Source organism: Stegastes partitus, unplaced genomic scaffold (genome assembly GCF_000690725.1).
Source record: "Stegastes partitus isolate 25-593 unplaced genomic scaffold, Stegastes_partitus-1.0.2 Scaffold129, whole genome shotgun sequence".
NCBI lineage: Eukaryota > Metazoa > Chordata > Actinopteri > Pomacentridae > Stegastes > Stegastes partitus.
The window spans coordinates 276842-298595 of record NW_007577860.1 but is presented as its reverse complement, the minus strand read 5'-3'; the positions used below and the strand labels follow the sequence as shown (position 1 = coordinate 298595).

The 21754-nt window shown below is 46.0% G+C and overlaps 1 protein-coding gene across 1 annotated transcript in view; it reads right to left on the bottom strand.

Annotated features, from left to right (window-relative positions):
* The window catches only part of syne1a (spectrin repeat containing, nuclear envelope 1a), a 123747-nt gene that overhangs the window by 29725 nt on the left and 72268 nt on the right, over nucleotides 1–21754 (bottom strand). The window contains exons 80-104 of the mRNA XM_008278654.1: nucleotides 21180–21324; nucleotides 20688–20906; nucleotides 19094–19380; nucleotides 18071–18236; nucleotides 17794–17949; nucleotides 17398–17550; nucleotides 16604–16786; nucleotides 16252–16389; nucleotides 15757–15942; nucleotides 14922–15044; nucleotides 14529–14711; nucleotides 13497–13640; nucleotides 11225–11455; nucleotides 8705–8845; nucleotides 6681–6794; nucleotides 6222–6383; nucleotides 5548–5742; nucleotides 5250–5423; nucleotides 2859–3050; nucleotides 1976–2107; nucleotides 1737–1837; nucleotides 1263–1413; nucleotides 913–1041; nucleotides 607–780; nucleotides 144–359 (exon numbers count right to left, since the gene is read on the bottom strand). Coding sequence (XP_008276876.1) covers nucleotides 144–359; nucleotides 607–780; nucleotides 913–1041; nucleotides 1263–1413; nucleotides 1737–1837; nucleotides 1976–2107; nucleotides 2859–3050; nucleotides 5250–5423; nucleotides 5548–5742; nucleotides 6222–6383; nucleotides 6681–6794; nucleotides 8705–8845; nucleotides 11225–11455; nucleotides 13497–13640; nucleotides 14529–14711; nucleotides 14922–15044; nucleotides 15757–15942; nucleotides 16252–16389; nucleotides 16604–16786; nucleotides 17398–17550; nucleotides 17794–17949; nucleotides 18071–18236; nucleotides 19094–19380; nucleotides 20688–20906; nucleotides 21180–21324 — 4195 coding nt within the window. The remainder of the gene's footprint in view (nucleotides 1–143; nucleotides 360–606; nucleotides 781–912; nucleotides 1042–1262; nucleotides 1414–1736; nucleotides 1838–1975; nucleotides 2108–2858; nucleotides 3051–5249; nucleotides 5424–5547; nucleotides 5743–6221; nucleotides 6384–6680; nucleotides 6795–8704; nucleotides 8846–11224; nucleotides 11456–13496; nucleotides 13641–14528; nucleotides 14712–14921; nucleotides 15045–15756; nucleotides 15943–16251; nucleotides 16390–16603; nucleotides 16787–17397; nucleotides 17551–17793; nucleotides 17950–18070; nucleotides 18237–19093; nucleotides 19381–20687; nucleotides 20907–21179; nucleotides 21325–21754) is intronic.

Sequence of the window (21754 nt, the reverse complement as noted above, 5' to 3'; positions counted from 1 at the left end):
AAAATTACAGAAACAACAGTAAAGATAAGTGCAATGAAGCTGGCATCCCTAACATATAGTGAGATGCATCACACCACCACCACCACCAGCAGCAGCAGCATCATCAAAACCAGACTTGTTTTGTAACAGCTGAGCCTTGAGACCTGAAAGGTTGAGTGTTCCTGCAGCCGGTCCCTCATGCCGTCACAGTGCTGCTCCAGGGCAGAGTCCAGCAGGCCCATCCTCTCCTGCAGGCCCTCTAGTGTGTCTTCCATCAGAGCTCGCTCCTCTCCTCCACACAGCCGGCCCTGTCCTCCACCCAGCAGGTCTCTGCACTGGTTCACCTCCCTGCCTATCTCCTTCAGCTGCTTGTTCAGACCCTGGACAGAGCAGCAGACGTCAGCTGGTCCATCTCTCCACCAGAGTGTTGGCTGCTGATGTTAAATTATGTGTCTGGAACATTCCCTGCTAGCAGTTTCATTATAAAACTAACTCTGAGTTATTTAAGGACCATTACTGATAAAACATGCAGGTAATCATACTGTATTCACTTTCTGCTGTGATTTACATGTCAAACTATTATATATCTTTATTTATGAACAAAACTAATCATTAGTTTGCTTTTACCTCTAGATTTGAGAGTTGTGTCTCTGTGTCCTCAGACAGCAGCACAGGACCAGACAGCAGCTGATTCTCAGCAGCATCCAACCAGGTGGAGGCTGCTGATACTGCAGCATACAGGTCCTGCTGGACTGCTGCCTCTCCAAAGCACTCTGCCACTTTACTCTCACTGCCAGGTGGCTGTGAGGAGGAAAAAACATATATTTGCTCAGGGCTTTGAAAGCTATCAGCAAGAATGTTTTTATTTTTGCTTAAACATACAGAGTTTCCTGCAGCAGCATAAGCAAACAGAGACTAAAGTAAGAAAATCACCTCTTGGGCGATTCGTTCCAGGGTCTGGCTGCAGGCCTCAAACAAAGCTCTGGGAGAGCGAGAGTCCTGGCTGGAAGGCGCGCCTCTGAACACCACACTGGGACTGGACAGACGGGACCGGTGGAGAACCTGCACACAAAGAGTGATGCATGAACAAGGAATGAAAATCAGAAACACAACGACGACAGTGTGAAACTAGATGAGAGAAAGAAAAAGTATAAACAAAACCTCTAACAATGTCCTCCTAATGTAGGTAAAATTTAACACCAAACATGTTCTCAAAAACATCACATACTGAAAAAACAGATTTATTTCAGAAAATACAAATCCACAGCATGTGGCATGTGTACCGGGCTTAGCTGGTCTTGCTCCAGGGAACTGAGGGAGAGCTGCAGTTTAGTGCTCTGATCTTTATTTAGGTTTTCCCATCTCAGCCTCAGCTGGTCCAGAGGAGACAAGGTCTCAGTCTCCAGCAGCACTCCACCAGGGATGGAGACCTCACTGTAGGAAGGAGAAGGTGTCACTAAAGACTAATATCTGGTCCCTGCAGGTCAACATGGTTTAAATGCTGTGTGACCGGGAAACGTCAAAACAGTTGTTTAAGTTTTTTTTAAGGATGAAACATGCTGTTTGGGCATTAATAAACATTATCACAATAAATTAAACATGTTCTAAACATGCAATTCTTCATGTCTGTTGATTAATGTCGGTCCAGAACCCAGCCAACAGGTTTGTGGAGGAAGGTGATGTGTTTATTGGTATTTTCACTCGTCTGCTACCTGTAGTTTAGTGAATGTACACCAGCAGCCACAGAGAAGACGTACCTGTCCCCATTAGGCGTGGTCTGTTGGCTCAGTAGCTCTTCCCCAACGCTGGCCACTGACTGAAGCAGCCTCCTCTGCTCAGCTACTTGCTCTTGCAGCTCCTAGAAAACAAAAGACTTGTGTTAGATTTATCTACAAGGTTTAACTGATTTAGTTGTAAATCCCACAGGGAAGCAAAGCAAAGCAGTGAAGACAAGCTCAGCACAGGCCACTTAAACATATAGTGAAGCTGATCTCACCCTCTGTCGAAGCAGGTTGTCGTGGTGCTGCTGTGTGCGTGATGAGCGGGCCTGAGACAGCCAGTCCTGCACATTAGGACTCTGTGACAGAGACGAGTCCGGCTCACTGTCCTCCTGCTCCTGCAGGGAACCCTGTGAGACAGATGAAGGTCAGGGCTGAGCAGGAGCTTCAGAGCAGTAGTTGTTAGATCCTGCTGTCACTTTTACTTCCAGGAGACATTTTACTACCAAAGTGAAGTCCGTTATTTCACAGGAAACATTAAACATGTGAACTGTTCAAACATTTATTTTATGAAGCATTAAAGCATTGTGCAAGCAACTGTCAAAACAACAGAGACTGCTGTCAGCAGTTCAAACTGCCCAGAATGCTGCTGCAGCATCCTCAACCATAACAAACTGATTTACTGGCTAAGGAATGTTCTTGGTAACCAGAAGGCATGCTGAGGGAGGCCAGCAGTGGCAACGCATAGGACGGTCTTTGCAAATTAGTGTCTGTGAAAACTGAGAGGTTTTAGAGGAAAATGTGTTTTTCTCAAATGGGTCATAAAGCACAAAGCAAAAAGGTCATCAGAAGCACACCTGGTGCTCGACATGTAGTGTTTGCATGTGATGAGTTAGCATCCTTTTGTCTCGTGTCTGAGGCCTATTGAGAGACACACAGGCTGTTGTTGATCCACAGCAGAGAACAGTGGACTTCTATGAAGGAACATGAAATGACCTTTAGTCTTTTTTGCACAATACTACCATTGACTCAGTAACCCAGTTCAGCATAATGCAGCACAGCACAAGTTAAATGACAAAGAAGCAGAGAGACTGAAAAATGTGGGCATGTGGCTGGTTACTGAATGCAAGGACACGGAGAGATGAACACACAAGATCTCACCTGTATGTCCACCTGCTTGTCCTGTAGCATCTGCTGCAGCTCCAGCAGGCTGTCTTTCAGGGAGCGCAGTTTGAAGGAGAGCTGCTCCGCCTCTCCTTTGGTTTCAGCCCGACCCTCCAACAACAAGCTCTCACTGTGGACGGACAGCTCTGACAGGTACGACACCTTCTGCTCGATCTCAAACAGCATGTTCTGTAAACGCAAGGTTACAGTTTGTAGAAATAAAGTAATGTCTTCTTCTAAAACCACACCATCATTATGTTTCCCAGGCTTCATCTATTTCCCTTTCAGTCCCCTAATTCATTTCTGAAAAGAAACAAGGGTAAAAGGGACCCTCCCTTCCCACGTCCAGACTCAGTGTGAAAAGTACCAACAAGTGCATGGAAGTGGACCAGAGGGGGTGAAGGTTGTGTCACTTCAGGGCCTCTCAGCTGAAGTGGGAGGTGATTCTCCTCACAGGACATTCAGCAGCAACACAGTGCTTCATATCAGTCTTTTCCTCCAGTTTAGAGCTGTTGCTCTGTCATTCAGCTCCTGCTCCTCTTTCTACCCCAAGAGCCTCCTTATAGTCTTGTTATTTAAATTTCCCAACAGCTCCTCCTACTTTGTGGCCAAGGATGAAATAGCTTTTGTATGTAATTCTTTTTATGTGTTGTTCTGCCTGATGCAAGGACAAAACAAGTAGAGTTTGCTGTCGGATAATACGATGTGTGCCTAAAAGTTTAGACTAAGGGAGGTCTTCACATCGACCAGTGACACGCTGAGGTGGGTGTTAAGCTGCTTACAGGAAGGTGGTTTTCTTGTAGAATAAGTGTTTAAATGAACAGACTGTTAGCTTGAATAGCTAACAAGGTAAAATCAGTCAAACAAAACCGAGGGAAAAACAATCATACCTTTCCAACTTACACTACGATCCTCAATCACAGCGTCTATTCATCTGGTATCAAAGCTTAAATAAACCTTTTATTTATTAGAACTCTCCCAGTCTAACTTCCTCCACATCAGAGCTCTTCCCTTCACTACACTCCTCTAAGGTCACATCCTAGAACACGTTTTATCCTCTCCAGCGTATCTACACTGACATAATCTTTGCTTTCAGACAGTTTTTACCCCATGGAGATGAAGCTGAGCATGGGCTGGACCTTTAGACCTGAGCACCACAGGAGGCATATGTGAGCTATAATCAGCTTACTGTCTCCCAGCTGCCACGAATACGCCGGAGCAGCACAACCAACATTATTACTGCTGAGGAGCCAATTATGGAGCGTCACCGGCTGAATGATGAAACATACATTTACATCAGTCCGTTCAGCCAGCTCAGCCTGTACTGTACATGTAGAATTAACATATTCGTTATACAAGCTTTAGGGTTGGAGTTAACTCAGCAGGGAGCTACAACACCCACTTCCCCCAAAAACCACATTTAATCAAGAACCCAACATCATCCGCTATGAGGAATCTACGATGTGACGTAGCAGCAACACCAGCTCCAGTGTGTAAAACTCCCCAGAGGCTCGTCAAGCTGGATCCAGAACCTTGTGCTAACGAACAGTGTGGTACCTGTACATCACAGCTAGAAGATCCTAAAGCTGGATTCTGAAACAGGGTCCCACTGCAAGACTACAGACAGGAGACCGAAGATATCGTTGATATTATATTTGATATTTATTGACTATTATTTGTTGACAATTGTTTTAATGGGCAATGCAAGAACAACCTAAATCAAACCTGCAGTGTCAGTGTAACATCAGCTGAGGTGCAGACACAGAAAATGTTTGACAGCAACACGACTGAATGCAAGTGTCAGGAAAAGTCCCTGTGGCACGACTTCCTACCAAAAACCCTGAATATTTACAAGGACGTGCCTACGGCCACCGCCGTCGCTACCATTTAGCCATGGATGCTAATTACCCCACAGATAAAAGCAATGTTACCATGGCAACATGTCTGAGTAGGGGAGCAATGCTGACGGAAGAATGTTGGAGGACAAGTAGGGTCGGACCTTAATCCTAATCCCAGAGTCTTAATCCTACAAAGAAGTGTCTTTTTTGGACAATAAAGGACTCGTGTTCTGTTCTGTTTTAAATCAGATATACAGTAAAATCTCTGCTCATTTCTCCTGCTGCTGAGGATAAACTTTATGTGTGACTAAAACAGTAACAGTAACAGTATCCACTCCATGGATCGGCACTACCTATGGAACTGTTAATCAGGGAGATGCTTTGGCAGCTCCTTCTAAACAAACCAGCAGCATTAATTCATTCATACTGGGCATAGATGAGTTATTGGAACTCAGATGAAAGGCTTTCTTTGACTGTCAGAAAAATTCACGACAGAAGAAGTTGTCACTGCCGTCCTTGACAAACTAATGTTTCCACCGTTCCATCTCACCTGACAGTCGATGAGCTGCTCCTCCATGTCCATGTCTTCACTCTGGGGCTGAAGAGCAGAGCTGAGAGTAGCTCGAGTGCTGAGCAGCCAGTGGTCGAGCTCCTCGGCCTCGCTGTGGTACCGCTGCAGCGCCTGCTCCTGTCGCTGCTCCTCCAGCTGTTCACTGAGTTTCTCCTGTTGTGGCCAATGTGAAAAACATGTTAGATTCCTCCATAAAGCTCACCAGCAGTGTAAAACTGAGACACAAGACAGACTGGATAGACAGATATGGGAATCTTGGAGATGTTCCAGTGCCCACCTCCAGCAGCTGCCGCTTCCCAGAAGCCTTCATGCGTATGGTGGCCATCCTTTCCCCCAGCACGGTGAGAGTGGACTGAAGGGCCAGTTGGTCACCTGCCTCCCCATCACTGTCGCTGTCTGCCAGCTCCTCTGAGAAGCACGTCTGTAGCTCACCAATCTCATCCTGCAGCATCAGGATCTCATCCATCAGAGCCTAGGCAGACAGTGATGACAAATGTCTGAAGGTCAAATAAAAAGAACCTCCTGGAAGAACAGAAAGCTAATGGGAATTAATGACGGAGGGACTGAAAAGCAGACGTTTAGGCAGCAGCAGTAAAAGAGGGTTTGTCCAAACTGCCTGACAGTAGTGTTACTAAAAGCAACTGACTTGGCCATAGCTGTGACGTTGGCATAGCAACGGAGAACAGTGCCATGCAGTTTGTGCAACCGTTGCACGGCCTCGGGCAATATTAATCCCCTCAATCACTCTCTGTTCTCCCAGCGCTGGTTGTTTATTGTCATCTTTGTCTTTTCCTGAAGAGCTGTCCCCTTTCTTCTTCAGAGAAAACATGAAACGTATTATAGTGCTATGCTAACTGCCATTAGCTGTACTCTGCTTTGATCCTCTACTTTAACCAATGCATGAACACCACTTGTCCAGTAGACCCCCTTCATACCACCTCTCTCTCTCACCTGGTGTGCAGCCATCTGGCTCTCAGGGGTCTTGTTGGGCTCCAGGCCCTCATTGAGCGCCCCCTCGATAGACTCCATCTTGGTGGAAATGGACTGGAGAGATTCCTGATAATGCTGCTGCCGCTCCAGAGCCTCATACAGGCTCTTCTGCTTCTCACTGATCTGTAAGAAGAGAGAAATGATTATAAACTCAAGGTGTTGGAGGGAGTTTGTCTCGTGGTTTGTGGAGACGGAGGCAATCTGACATCTGGCAACACTGCAGTCAAGATAATAAGAGAAAAGATGAACGTCTGATTCTGTGATAACGCTCATAGCTGTCTAATGGTTACAGGAGCCATGTGGATTTCTTCAATCAAGATCAATCTCTACTGTTTTGGTTCAGTCATACTAAAAAGTTTTAGTTTTAGTGTTTGGAAATACAACCCAGTGACCTGATTGAGTCGAATTAAGCTGACGTACCACATTCTTCAGTGTTTCCCAGGATCTCTGCAGGTCATCCAAATTAGCAGCGCTGGTTTCTAGAGACGGGTCGTAGAGTTCTTGCAGTGGTGCTCGGTTTAGTGTCCCTCGACCCTGTGGCACAACGACACAGTGAACATGGGCTTCATTAGTGCGTCAGAGCAACGTACAGCAGCTTTGTGACAGTCAGAGCGTGTTCTGGTTCTGATATGTCCCCAAACACACTATAGATTCCTTTAACTGCCACATCTATGGAACATGTGCTGTATATGTAGTGCTGAACACGCGTGCTACTGGTGACACATTCATTTTAAATAAAGTAACAATAACCGGTCAAATAAAAATGTCTTCAGTCTGTCCTCTAACCACATTCACAGGACGTCACATTTCAATTGAAGCTTAAAATGAAATGGCCGATGAAGTCATGAGTCATGATTCGGTGGTGATGGTGTTTCTCTGTTATAGTGAATCTGCTGCCTGTGTCAGTATCCAGGACCAGCGAGCTCTGTCTATGAGCTGTGAGTGAAATCTGTTATCTGTCCCATTAGATTCAGCTGCACTCTCCCCGGTTATACTTCCCCTCTATCACTGCCCAGCTGCCTTTGACCTTATTGGATTTTCTTCTTGCACCAGAAAACCACAGCAACACTTCACAAAACAGAAATACTGCATTTCACAACAACAACTAAACAACAAGTATGGCCTTTGCTGTTTCTCCCAGACCAACAAAGTGCTGCTGTTCCACTGCTGCATCATTATAAGCAACAGGCTGCACTAGAACGCTCCTCCTGCTGCTGCATCGATGCTGTGCTCAGAGAAACCTTCTCAGTCTTATCATAGCAGAAAACAAGCAGCAAAGAAAATGTCTTCAGCAAAGTAAATATGTGAACATACTGCTGAAAATAAGGGAAGCAGGGACAACACAGCACCTCTCCAACTGCCACAAACACACGATACACTGAAGTGATAGCGGCCATGGTTTGGTGGTGGGCTCGGTTTGGAGTGATGGTGGAGAGAATGGGTCGGGATGGGTGCAGAAATAACATGTCCATCTTATCAAGCAATCTGGACTCAGATTAATCCTCTGAACCCTAAAGCTTGTTGGCGGGTTTGAAAGGCATAAAGAATTACACAAACAGAACAAACACAAAGAATCTTCAAACTCTGACCTCCCATCAGTCCTTGAACTTCTCTGTGACGTTAGAAATCTAAACCAAGGCGCCCGTGTGGCTCGCCTGGTTGAGCGGGCGGCCCATGAATAGGGGCTACAGTCCCCGACGCAGCGGTTGTGAGTTCGAATCCCGCTCACGACCCTTTGCTGCAGGTCTCTCCCTCACTCTTCTCCCCCCTTTCCTGTCTCTCTCCACTGCGCTAAATAAAGGCAAAAGCCCAAAAAAATGTATAAAAAAAAAAAAAAATCTAAACCAAAAGTTTTAAAATGTGACACTCCGTTCCACATATCGTATTTTAAAAATGGCCAAAAATAAATATATTCATTGACCAGATTCTGCAAAAACAAAAACTTCTGCATTTGTCGGTACAACAGTGAAGCCAGCAGTGACTCAGCTGTGATCAACAGTCACGTGATAAAAACTGAGGGACTGTGGTTGAACTGCAGGCTGTGTTCACACAGAGCATACAGGAGACAAGTACGGAGGTGTGTTGAAAATGTAGGTAGAAAATATGAATGATCTGTGGAGTCACATCTTTCTTCTATTATTGGTAACAGCAGCGAGACCAGCTGAGGTTCAGACGGTTAAATGCATGACAGCAGCTGCATCAGTCAGTGATGCTGAACTGAAAAACATCTGAGACAGTAAAACAAACTGTTCTCACATATTTCTAACAGGAGACACAGCTGAAGATTTGGTTACTGACTCTTGAAGATGGACATCTTTACTTCATCATGTGATGGTTGTGATGACAGAAAGTCTGAGGTGTGACACATGAAGTGGACGAGGCTTGTATGGAAGCTGGGCGGCCCGGTAGCGTGACAGGAGGTTAGGAGGTGGGACTTGCAGTACCTGGTTAAGAGGAGCGTCAGTGTTAGCCCCCGGAGAGGGGGAGCGGCAGGCAGGGGGAGAGGAGACCTCGCTGTTGGTGCCCTCCTCCCCTGACTCCTCTGTCACAGGGGAGAGGAGTGTGTGGCAGCGGCCGGCTGTCATCTGACCACACACACACACACACACACACACCACACACACACACACATCAAAGAAGCAGATGGAATAAAGGGAGGAAGACCAAACAGAAAAGAGCCAGATCAAAGGAGTAGGAGACAGAGAGAGAAGAATGAACAGGGACAAGAAAAGAATATAAAAATTAATGGGGAGTGCAGGTTAGGTAGATCGCAGTGAGCACACACTTTGCTGATTAAAGAGACAGTCAGTAATCAAATAACAGAGAAAGGAGACCCGTTAGATCACATGAAACGCTGCAAAGCTTCTGCTGTAGCGCAGCAGCAACATCATCCACGTTAGCATCGCTCTGTGCTAGAACCAATGAACACCAGACTTCAGTGCCAGTAGATGAGCCACCGGGATGGTTCACCAAATACATCATAGTACAGGAATGGCCTTCAGCAGGAAGCTGACGGTCACACACACACACACACACACACACAGAGTAACCGTTCACACCACACACTTATGCAAACATACCACAGCGTTACAGGTTCAGAACCACAGTGATTTCCTTCTCATCAAAAATAGTCTTTTTAGGTGGCCTCTAAACACCATCCATATAGTTTTATTTTATTATCTCAAATACTTAAGCAATGTTTTACAAGGAGTTTTCAAAAACCGGAACAAGACTGCTCGTACTGTTCGATAAAGAAGTTCAGTTAAAAAGTGGCTTTACTGGTATGTTTAAAGTAAAAAAAGAAAACTGACCCACTGACAGTGAGAAGTTTGTGTCTAATGGAAATCCCCAGGAAGGTCTGAGCTTAGAGAACAGCTCCAGCATGTGGTATCTACCGGAGCGGGGCCTGATGACTACAGCAGCAGCAGCTGTCCTAGAAGCCTGCATGCTTCAGCACAGAGGCAGAGCTGAAATGTGAGCCGAGCCCTTCTGGGCCGCTTCTTGGCAGTTCATGCAGAATTTGGTCTACCGACCCAGGACCGTCTTATATTCAGACGACTTTTTCCCGGGCTTTATGATGCAATGCAACGCAACACAGAGCATCAGCACACCGGCATTTGTGGGAAACTGAGTGGTTTAATAGAGTGAGTTCATTGAAACTGAGCAGCACTGTGCTAACAATGACGACATGCTAACTCTGTCAAACAGTAAGAACTCAAGGACAGCAGCAGTCCGTTCATCACCACCGCTACCATACACACAAACCTAGCATGCTTGGCTAACACACACACACACACACACACACACACACACACACACACACACACACACACACACACACACGCAGTAATATCCTGTTTCCTGGCCCGCTGAGAGGAAACACACCACAAACAACAGCTACAGGATGACATACGATACGAGCAGGCAGGCAGACTCAGACGAATATGAAGCAAAGCAGGACATCCCTGCAGTGATACACATGAGGAGACTTCCAAAATAGTAACACTTGAAGTGAAGAAAAGATGAGAGAAAAAGGCTTCGACTATTGAAATACCAAAACCAGGCACAAAACAGGACAGAAGCCAAAAAGGAATAATACTGGAGGACCTCTGAACCTGGTGGAGCACTGGACAAATGTTTCTGGAATTTCATGTCCAGACTCTTCATCCATCACACATTATGATCTGGACTTTGTCTGAATGGCCCCAGATTCCTTCTGTACCACGAGAACATACAGCCAGATTCTAAAAGAGCCATCTTCACTGACAAGAAGAACAGAGGCCTGATCTCAACATGATCAAGTCAGTCTGGGGTTACATGAAGACACAGAAACATAAGATGTCCAGGATGGAGCAACCTACCTGCCAAGTGCCCTGAAAGGCTTCCTGCAGGAGAAGGGGAGCTGTTTGACAGCTGGGTGGTCGCCCCAGATGATTGATTTGACTTCTGCTTTCTGTTTATTAGACTTAGTGTGAATTTAATGGACGAACAAACCCAACTGTGTCTTCTTACTGTATTTAAAAACCTCAGCAAATTACTTTTGTTTGCCTTTTGGACAGCACTCTATACACTCACCTGTCATGGGGCGCATGTTTAGGTTTAGCTTTTATCTTGTTGTTAATTTAATCGTACAGATATCACTACATATAAGGAATAAGAAGAGTAAATGAGAGGAGTTAAAGCTGTAATCACAACTGTCATCCGATAGCCTTTAATTAGGGATAATATAGGGATAAGTGAGCTAATTACATTGCTGTGACATGAACTCTATGAATCCTCTGGAGGCACCAGAAGGACCTGTGGGGATCCCTGAAGTCTACTTTGAGAAGCTGTGGTTTTGACAGAACGGGAGAAGGAACAGAGCTGAAGAAAACATGCCAACAGAGACAGACAAGCACACATGCGCACACAAGCCGTGCAATTTCCACACGTGTGGGAATCCAAAAAAATGCTTTGCCACTCACCATGACGACAGAGGGGTGTGCAGGAAGCTGCTTGGTGGCAGCCGTGGCGGTGTTGGCCACAGCGCTGGGCAGCTCCTCATCACTCAGCTCCTCCATGCCATCTGAAAGGCCCTCCACCTCGCTGACCGTCAGCAGCATGGTGGCGTGTTTGGCCTTCACTGTCAGCATCTTACACTTGGAGTGGAGCGAGGCGATCTGCTCCTGGTAGCCACGGATCTTCTGGGCCAGTTCCTGTCAAAACATCCCCGCAAACAGAGAACACCACCACCCCCAGGATAAGGAGAGTGTAGCTCAGTCCACAGCAGAAGATCAATAGTTCCTGGCTAAACAGGATCCTGTAGAACGGGGGTCCTGGGTCGCTCAGCGCTGAACGTGGTGCCGCGTAGATGGGAGTAAGTGGAGCGAACGCATTCTCTTCTCTCGCTTCTGGCTTCACAGTGAGTAAGAGTAGAAAGAGAAGAGCACTGCCTCCCTCTCTCTCTCGCTCTCCTCTGTATCTCTGAGCCAATCGCAGCAGCACAGAGGCGGGTGACTCAGATCGGTGGCGAAGCCAACAGACAGGATGTTTGGTTGAGACAGAGACCCTCGCAGAAATAGTTCAAAATCCCTCAGACACTCCCTCTCGTACACATACACAAATGGCAAGGAAAAACAGGAAGTGACCTCACTGCCCACACCTCCCCCCTCCTGCGCCGGCTGCTTCCCTGCTCCACCAATCCCTGGGCCAGATTCCTTTTAACAAAAGAGAGCCGCAAGGAGAGAGGGAGTGCTTATGGAGGAAGAATGACAGAGATGGTATCAAATTACAGCTATGCTAGGAGCCGGCAGACTGGGTCCGGCTCCTCCTCTCCTCCTCCTCCTGCCCCTCTGCTCCTTCTGGCCCGCAGATGGTGAATGCGCTGATAATCAGGTCATGTGACTAACTGGGCCAGTGGAGCTGCAGCTTTCTGCTCAGCTTACAGATCAAACTTGGACATAAACACACTGGCGTACCAAGTCACGGTGCCGTCACAAGAAGACATCCACCAACACCTCAGTCCATATATTCATGTCCAGTTTTGGAAATAGATAAAAATCTGCCAGAACCATGCAGGGCAAAGTTAAAACGCAATAAAAACGTTGTGCCTCCGTTCCTCTGCAGGTCTTTGGCTCTGCCCCCTCCTCCTCGATCTCCCTCTCCGCATGGGAGATCAAACACACTGACTCAGCAAAGTGAAACTGCAGAAAGCACACGGCTTGAACAGCTCAGGTGAAAACTGTGCAGCAGCGGCAGTCTATCTGCACAGATTACATGTATGTGCCCTCAGATAGAAGGAGGAATGAGCCTGAGACGGGCTTGTAGAGGCACAACGACGGCACTGATCAAAGAATGTAAGGTTAAAAAGGATTTAATCATATATACATATATATATATATATATCTGTTTTGTGATTTCACATGTTTGATGTAAAATTCATAAAAGGCCCTTTTTATGGAAAATTATCCACATTGAGCAAAACCTTCAGTCGCTGCTGAATGCTGAGATGTCGACGCCACAGTGTGACTCAGGCATGACGGCTGCCAACAACTACTTTCAGATGAACTGCTGCCACAACTTCTCTTATTTTTGCTCTTTCAAACTGTAACATAGTGACTCAAGTTCTCTTTCTGGTTTCTATGATGTGAAAAAGTCGACCTCGTTAAATAAGTCGTCACTGGTTTCATTTCCTTACGTGTTAAACATTCTGCGCTTTGAGGGAAAACTACAACACTGTAGGAGCTCCACAAGAAACATGCTGCCGCCTCACGTTTCTAATGTTCAGATGTGTGGCGTTCATCTACAGTCGGTCTGTGGAAGCTGTAGCTCATGGGCTGAATAAAGACCACCTCAGTGGAGAAAGTATATTTTTGGAGCAGGACTAGTCTGATGGCACATGCTAGATTGTACTATGACATTGTAGACGATGTAAACTTTGAGGTGACAGCTAGCTGGGTTCCTTTCTGTTTCAACATGACACTGCCTGAGCACAAAGCAAAGTAAATGTTTTACAAGTAAGGCCAAGAAGAAATGTGCTGCCCTGTACTTTACTACATCAAACGCTTTTGGGAGCGAGGCCTTACTGCCCAAAGTCCACTCTTATAGCGGCTCCTGAGGCTGAACGGGAGGAAATCCCTTCAGGCGAGTCACAAACTCAGTAATGAGCAGCAGCTCTTTACTGATTTTGGGCATCTGTTGTTCAACACATACATAGAAACTGTAAAAACAAGACGGGAAGTGTGCGTCCTCGCGTACCTCATGGTGGTGTATCTGAGCCTGAAGTTCCTGGATGTTACTGGTGGAGACAGGACGGTCCTGAATGATGCGGTGAGCTTCCTCTATTAATCTCTGGAGGTTCTTCACCTCCTGTTCATACTGCTCATACTGCACCACGGCCTCCTGTCACACACCAAACATAAAAAACACATGATGCACAACACTGATCCCTGGAGGGAAATGATCTTTCTCCTGCTGCTGATCACAGGGAGGCCAGTGTCACCTACAGATACCATCTGAGTACGTTCACATGTTTCTTTATGTGGAATTTATCAGAACAGGTTAAACAGACACTGAGCTCAAATATAAAATCTTACATGTGACTGATACTTGAACAGTGAGGGATGCTAACACCTCTTCTGTTCATTGTGGACTTTAAAGTCTTCCCATGATGAGATTCAGACCACTGCTGTAGGAGTTAAGGATGTTACTGAGCATGTCAGCAGCCTGTCTGAAGCATGACTCTGGATCAGAGCAGCATCAGCACACGGCAGATTGAACACCTCAGTTCTTGATGGACATGATGCGTTTGGATAAACTGGCTGATGAAAGTCATTTGCTTTTTCCTTTGAAGGCTAATCTTCACAACAATAAGCTTAAAATCAAAATCAGCTCAGAACCAAAGGAATGGAGGAAAACACCAGCCTGATGGGGGCAGACAGAAAACACATTCCTGAGAAGGCTTGTTGAGACACTACGAAGCAGAACCGAGAGCATCCACTCCAACAGGCCACAAAGTAAAGCGACACCAGTATTCTCAGCTGCTAAGTTGAACTTGTTGCACTGTTTACTTGACAGATAATTTAACAACTTAGATGAATTTAGGTTAATACATTTCATGTAACACAAGAACACATGCTGGTGGGAGTAACATTATTATGACACTGACTGGTGATGTAATCCTGAACCAGAGTCATAGTCTCTCTCTCTCTGCTCTGCTCTTTCCTTAATCATTGACTTTGTATCTGACAGCTGATCAACAGGATTCATAAAATGAGGACTGCCCTCTACCTGCAGGATGTTGCACTGCTGAATGGTGGTATGCTGCAGCTGGCTGGCCTCTTGCTGCAGACTTTGAGCTGTGCGGCAGATCGGCAGACTGGCCACTACTTCCTCTGGCAGCCGGAGGGCGCTCTGACACTGCTGTACTGCAGCCACCTGATGCTTGAAGCCCTCCATTTCCACCAGCAGACGCTTACACAAGAGAAAAGAGGGGGTGTTACACAAAACAAAGAGCTGCAAAGTGTGTAATAAAGTAAGACTGTGTCTAAAACTGCTGTACTTCAATAAAATCTGCACAGACACCAACGCAAGGTCTCATTCAACATCTTAATGCAACTGTCGGCATGCACTGTGCAGATATTTAGCTCCAATGTTTGAATTCTGTGACTTTGCTGGACTTACCTGTCTCTGTGTGAGCTGCTCTCTGAGGCTGAGCTTGTTGAGGTCAGGGGAAGCCAGCGTGACCTGGATCTGGTCTACAGCAGCATGGAGGCTCTTCACCTCTGCCTCAAGACGCAGCATGTCCTGAGGAACGACACGGATGTGGCATGTGAAAGGAAAGCACATGTAGGTATAGTAGCAGCTAATATTTATCATGAACCTATAATGCAGATTCTATTCACAGTAAAAAAGCAGAACTGGGCAGAAATAGATTTTCAAAATCATTGGTGATGTGGACCCATTTTAATAGAAATATAAGCCTACAAACGTGTTTTTCTCAGTTCGTTTGAGCTATGAATAGAACGGTCTGTTGAATTATTCATTTGTGAATTATAACCGAGCTAGATGTAGTTAATGGGAACGAAACTAAATTACAAGACACTGCAAATTAAACTTGTGCTCTGCAGCGTAGACCCAGAAAAATGTCTATCTCACAGGAGGGACGGTAAACAGACTTCCAATTCACAGTGTTATTAGCAACAATCAGCAGCAGAATGTCATGTGGGAACCAGCTGTATGACAATCAGATTAGTGTAACTGATTACTGCTGCACAAGCTGAAGCAGAGCATTCCATCATGTTTGTGTCATTCTCACAGAGTGACCATTAGGGGGCACTGTTGTGTTGTGGCTCTGATGTGTTGGACGTGCAGCTCTTGTTATGCACCAACAGATTTGGATTTAGGAGATGGAATTTTGTGGACAGTCTAACAGAAATGATGATCATTTCATCACAGTATCCTAAAAGCATTTGAGGCGATTTGTTCCTGATGTTCGACACTTGTGATGCTCATTTACCTTAGCCGCATCCTGCAGGCTCTGGAGGCGAGTCTTGGCAGTTTGCTGCAGCTCTTCTGTGCGTCTGCTGAGGTGTTTCACCTGCTGGCTCCACCTCGCCGTCTGCAACACATCTGCCAGCTGCCCCTCCCTTTCCGCCATGGCCTCCAAGTCACCATGGAGACCTCGACACTCCCGCAGCAGAGCCTGTCACCAAAGGAACGTGAATTACAAGCCAGAGAGGAGCCTTATCTGTTGTGCAATTACACTAATTAGGGCTGGCCAACACAGAGTACAGGATGACATTTCACTGGAAATCAAATAAGTGTGTGAATCTAATTAGCTGCAAATTTCTGGGGTATCATCAGATTTAATAGGTTAATGCAGGAAAGAGTGGTATTTATTTTTGTGGAAACATACACATGATATTTATCTTTTTTTTGCACAACACAACAACAGCTTTAAGACATCTTGCAGCTCTTGACACTCCCTGCTGTGAGACTCATTAGGACTCACTTGGTGTGCTCGAATTTGCTCCTGCAGCTGGAAGGCAGAGCTCCAGATGATATTACCGGTGACCAGACACTCAGCCTTTTCTGTCCAGCTCAAAATGAATGCCTTCATGCCCTGATATTCCTCCACCTGTCTCTCTGCCTGTTCACAAGTGAAAGAAAAGACCAGAAGACAGAACAATTAGTACAGAAGGTCATTTAATGGAACACGATGGATGTATCCTTAATCAGAATTCTCTGACACCATAAACTCTGACAAATGAAGCTATGAAATAAGGTTTTATTCCTGTAAGAGATATTGGTAATTTGTCTTTGGGGAGGTCTACATGACTAGCAGAACCGAATGCCCATCTCACCTTCTTCAGTCCGTTGGCTCTGTCCTGGACCTGCTGCGTGGTGTGGCGCTGCACCTCTGTAAGCTTAGCCACAGCATCACCCAGCTGCTTACACAGCAAAGGGTTCTGCTCTCCAAACTCCTGCACAGCTACTCCTAACTCCGCCAGAGAGGAACCACAGGACTCACACTCTTCACAAAGAGCCTGGCCAAGAGAGGAGGTACAAATGATGGAGACAGGTCAGAGAACAAGGTGAGTCTAAGAGAGAGGTAAAACTGAAATGTAGACATCAGTAAACCTTACATCCCAGGAGCCACTCTGAGTTCATTAAAAAGCTCACAGTTCATTTCTAATACAATCAGACTACATTTTGGAGAATGCCCTTACACTAGAGCTAGTTCCTAATTAACAAGTGATCCACAGTGCACAGACGACAAGCTGCGGTTTGCTGAGAGGCTGTGGGTCGGACTATGTCTTGGCCAGGAACAGTGATTAATTAGCGGACTTTACACGTGGATGTCTCCAGGATGGCAAATTATTCCTTTAACTGCTCTTAAACTTGAGGCTTTTCAGGTCTACAGATGGGCAGTGGAGTGACATAAGAAAAATGTTTGGGAGACAAGAAGAGCAGGAGGGAAGGGGCTCCAACTCCCATCTGGACTTCTCCTCTCCAAAGTGGGTCACTGTTGAAGCAAGAATTCAAGCCATGCCATTCCAACTCTCACACACTCATTAACCTCAACATCTGCAAAATGAATAGCCGATTTAACAAGGGTTAATTGCTCACTAATTAGTCAATCTGTCTGTTTGATTACTTTGGTCTGTTCTTTGGCCTCCTCCAGGTCGGTACCCTTGTCTTCCAATTTTAGAGCAATGTTCTTGAGCTTCGCCTCGATGTCCTGAAGTCTGGAGCTGAAGTCCTCTTTCACATCTCTGGTCTGCTGCACCTCTCTCTCCCTTGCCTGCACCTGGAGTGTAATGCAGAAACATACACTGATATTCTTTTTTTGGCATGTATTGATAGCAGCAGAGGAGATCCAGATAGGAAACGTGGGAGGAGAGTTGGCAACAAAGGAACCATGGACAAGCGGCTATGTGGTGTAAGTCTTAACCACTACAACCCCGAGTACCCCAGAAATACACATCTATCACTAAACTGCCAAACACTAAGAGAAGCCTTTTAACCAGGTTAAATGGAGAGGAGAGGTTACCTGATCTTCAGCAGAGCCCAGAGCCAGAGTCACCTCAGCTAGCTGCATGCTGAGCTCAGAGGGCAGACCAGCTTGGAGGTCCTGGTACTTGGACTGCTGCAGCTCGGTCATACGCTCCACACTCTGACGCCTGCTGATGACCTCACCGTGTGCAGTCTGCAACGCAAACAGCATCACATGAAGGGCTGCAGATCCCTTTCAGCCTTGTCTGTTATATGATGTTATACTGTATTTATGGCTATATCAGGAGTGTGTTTGTATAAATATAATGGCCTACCTCGAGCTCTTGCAGCAGTGAATCGAGGTCTGCAGTGGGACTCAGCAATAAACCACGGGTGTCTTGGATCCAGCCTTTGACTAAGCCCAGCTCTTTTTCGACCTCCTCTCTCTCCCTTAACTCCTGATGCACCTGAGTCCTGCTGGCTCGCACCTGCAATACAAGACTAAAAAAACACAGGGAGACGTAACACAAAGTGAAATAAAGTACACACAAATGTCCATCTAAATGAGATGTTCATGACATTGTATGGTCTTTGTCTGTGACCCTCCAACATGCCGAGCTAAGGCCTGTTTTTACTCACTGTGGGCTCATTTTTCACTGCAACACAAACTCCTGCATCTCTATGGAAACAGCACAACCAGCGCTGAGAACAGAGAGAGGCTGAAAATGCCTTTTGTGCTGGTCGACAGTTATGATGCCATAAATGTAGAATGTTTTTAAACATTTATTTTTATGTACAATATCTTTCTCGGTGCCCACATGTGTTACTGAAAAAATGAAGCTCCACATGCTGTAGGTATTTAAATATTTATATTTTTAAAACCTCTACATGCTGGATGTGTTTTACGCTGCTCTACTCACACCGTTTTTTTAGAGCATTAATATGATAATTAACTTGCATTGCAGTAAAGCACACAACACATTTTGGTAGATATGGACTGAAAGCTTTTTAAAATGAACATTACAGAATATGCAGCCACACACAGCCTTTAGTCTCTTCTGTTGGAGGGTTATGCAGACAATGAGAGCAGTTTTCACCTTGTGGGAAGTTTAGATATGATTCTTCTGCTAAAAGCCATCAATATAAATGTTCTGTTTGTAGAAAACCACGTGTTGTTGTTTAGTTGTTGTTTGTGGAATCAGCGCCACAGCACACGCCCACTCACCTGGCACACGCCCACTCACCTGGCACACGCCCACTCACCTGGCACACGCCCACTCACCTGGCACACGCCCACTCACCTGGCACACGCCCACTCACCTGGCACACGCCCACTCACCTGGCACACGCCCACTCACCTGTCGTACTGCTCCTGCATGCTTCGGATCTCTCGAAGACACGGCGTCTCCTCGTGTCCGTTCTCCGTCTCTTTCTCCATCACATCTTCTCTCTCATGCTCCCCTCTGAGAATGCGGATCTGTTGCCCGAGCAGGGCCAGCATGGACTGCTCCCTCTCCACCTCCAGGCTGAAAGAGTCGTGGTACTCCAGGAGACTCTGTAGCGCCGCCCTGGTGGCTGCCTTCTCGACTGTGCTGTCCGGGACACGACTGTGGAGGCCTTTGGACACAGATCGCACTTTCTCCATCTAAGGGCCAGAAGTTCATAGACAACCATTCAGCTGATGTAGAAACCTTCTGGCTGATAGTTTGCTGACTATCCAGAAGACGGAGGACGATCACTCGTGTCAGCTTGAATACCTGCGCGGACTGACTGGTTAGGTTAAATTAGAATAACATGATGCTACTAAGAGACATCTACCCCAGATATTCATCATGTGGTTTTCACAAACACTTTGCTCCTGCAGCTCAGACAACCAAAGAACAGAAGGTTTCATACATTCTCCTCTGAAAAATCAAAGAGTTGTTTGTGCTCAGCTTGATGGTGGACAGGTAGAGCATGTGGGTTTAAATATGAGGGAGCTGGGAGACAAGATGCTCGCGCTTGTATTTATGTTTATGACTCGTCTCTGATTCTTGTGGTTTCAAGTGGACTTCTGGACACTTTAACCTGGTTCAACATGCAAAAATCCTCCAAATAAAACTATGTGAGAAGCAGAAATGATATGTGTCCACTCCTGTGACAGTTTAATTTCACTAACTGTCTTTTAAAACCGTGTGTTCAGCGTATGAGACGGCGCTTTGTAACAGGCAACGGGAGAAAACACAACCCGATTGCAGAGAATGACATCATATCCAGCTGAACAAAGGGCTCACAGAGAAACAGTGGACAGCTGGAACGGGCCACGTATGAGGAAGTGACACGTCTGTACGATTCCACTTCATTTCCCTTTAGGAACAGTGTTTGTGGGTGTTATTGGGAGCTCACATCCTTCAAACTCCAAATAGGTCAAAAGGCGGGAAAATGCTTCATGACACACGGTTTTGGCAGGAGGAACCAACTGGCCCGAAGCCTGGAATTACATCACAGAGAACAACTGCTATTCAGCTGCTGCTGTATTTGACCCAAATCTGTAAATGCAAGAACAAGCTGCTCGACTGGTGTCTGTAAGGGCTTCTGTGAGCAAATACCGATTTATCAGTAGATGTTGGCAGTTCAGTAGATGGACTACAGGCACACAGGTGTTTAGCTTTAACCTGGATATGTGCAGAAACAGAAACATGCTCAGTTACTGTAATCTGAACCATAACACTGGTTCCCTCATCCTGACCTGAACCGAATTTGAAACCAAGATTTAACCTAAAATTGAATGACTGAAATTGTGGGGACTTGCTTTTTATACCCCAAAATAAGGTCCCAACAGTATGAGCAATGCCTGAACACACACACACACACACACACACACACACACACACACACACACACACACACACACCTACACACACACCTACACACACACACCTACACACACAGTCACTGAACATCTTCTCTGACCTTCTCTATGAAGTTCCTCCACTCTCTCTCGGTGTCGTCCAGCGCCCTCCCCTGGGCTCGGGCCACACTTCGGAGCCTGGTCCAGCGTTGCCATAGTGATGACACAGCGTGACTGGTGACAGCTTTGCTGGAGTCAGAGATGATTTGCTCCAACTCTGTTGCGTTCTCTTTCAAAGCGTTCAGAGGCAACTCCAGCAGGTCAATACGAGCCACCAGAGACTGCAGATAACACAGCAGACACACAGAAGCTCTTTTATAAAGACGTTCACCTGAAACACTTACGTCGTACAATGAGAAACTAAAACGGTCCCATAAAAGTGACTACTACTAGGAATAATACACAAACACTCCACTCTTCAAATATTAATGTGCTTCTGCCACGGTGAGAACAAATGCTGGAGCTCACAGCACATCTATGTCATATGAGTTCTTTAAACACCTGGTTCTCCTCTTCTATACTGTCTGTGTTGTGAGTGTAGCACATCGACCCACCCTGTATCGCTGGCACTTGTCCTCTGCCTGGCTGGTACTGACAGCTTTAGCTGTAGTGAACATGGTCATCTTGCTCTCTGAATCATTCATCTGTTCGACCAGCGTCTCTCTCTCATGTTGGAAGGAGTCCCATAGAGCTGCACACCTGGAAAAACACACGTTACACACCTTTGTTGAGTGACCTGATAGACTGATATGTAGAATATGACTGCAGAATAAATAGATCAGAGCCTTTCAAAGCCCAACTGGGTTTGCATCTGCACTGAGTGGATCAATGAGTCAATCTGGACCCCATCCGTACCTCATGTAATAAATACGTTATGAACGTTTTGATCAGTAAAGGGGCATTGCATATACAGATTAGCTGGAGACTACTACCAGCGACCCTGTCCCTTGATGAATGCTGTGTTGATGTAGCTTATTCCTCTATCATTGACATCGTTGTCATGGCGACGTTAACTGATGTAGACCGTGTTGTGTGTTGTTGCTGCCGAGCTCCTGCGTTAATGAATCACCAGAGAATCTGCTGTCAGCCCATAAATGGCAGATACAGAATCTGTATTGTTTAATCCAGT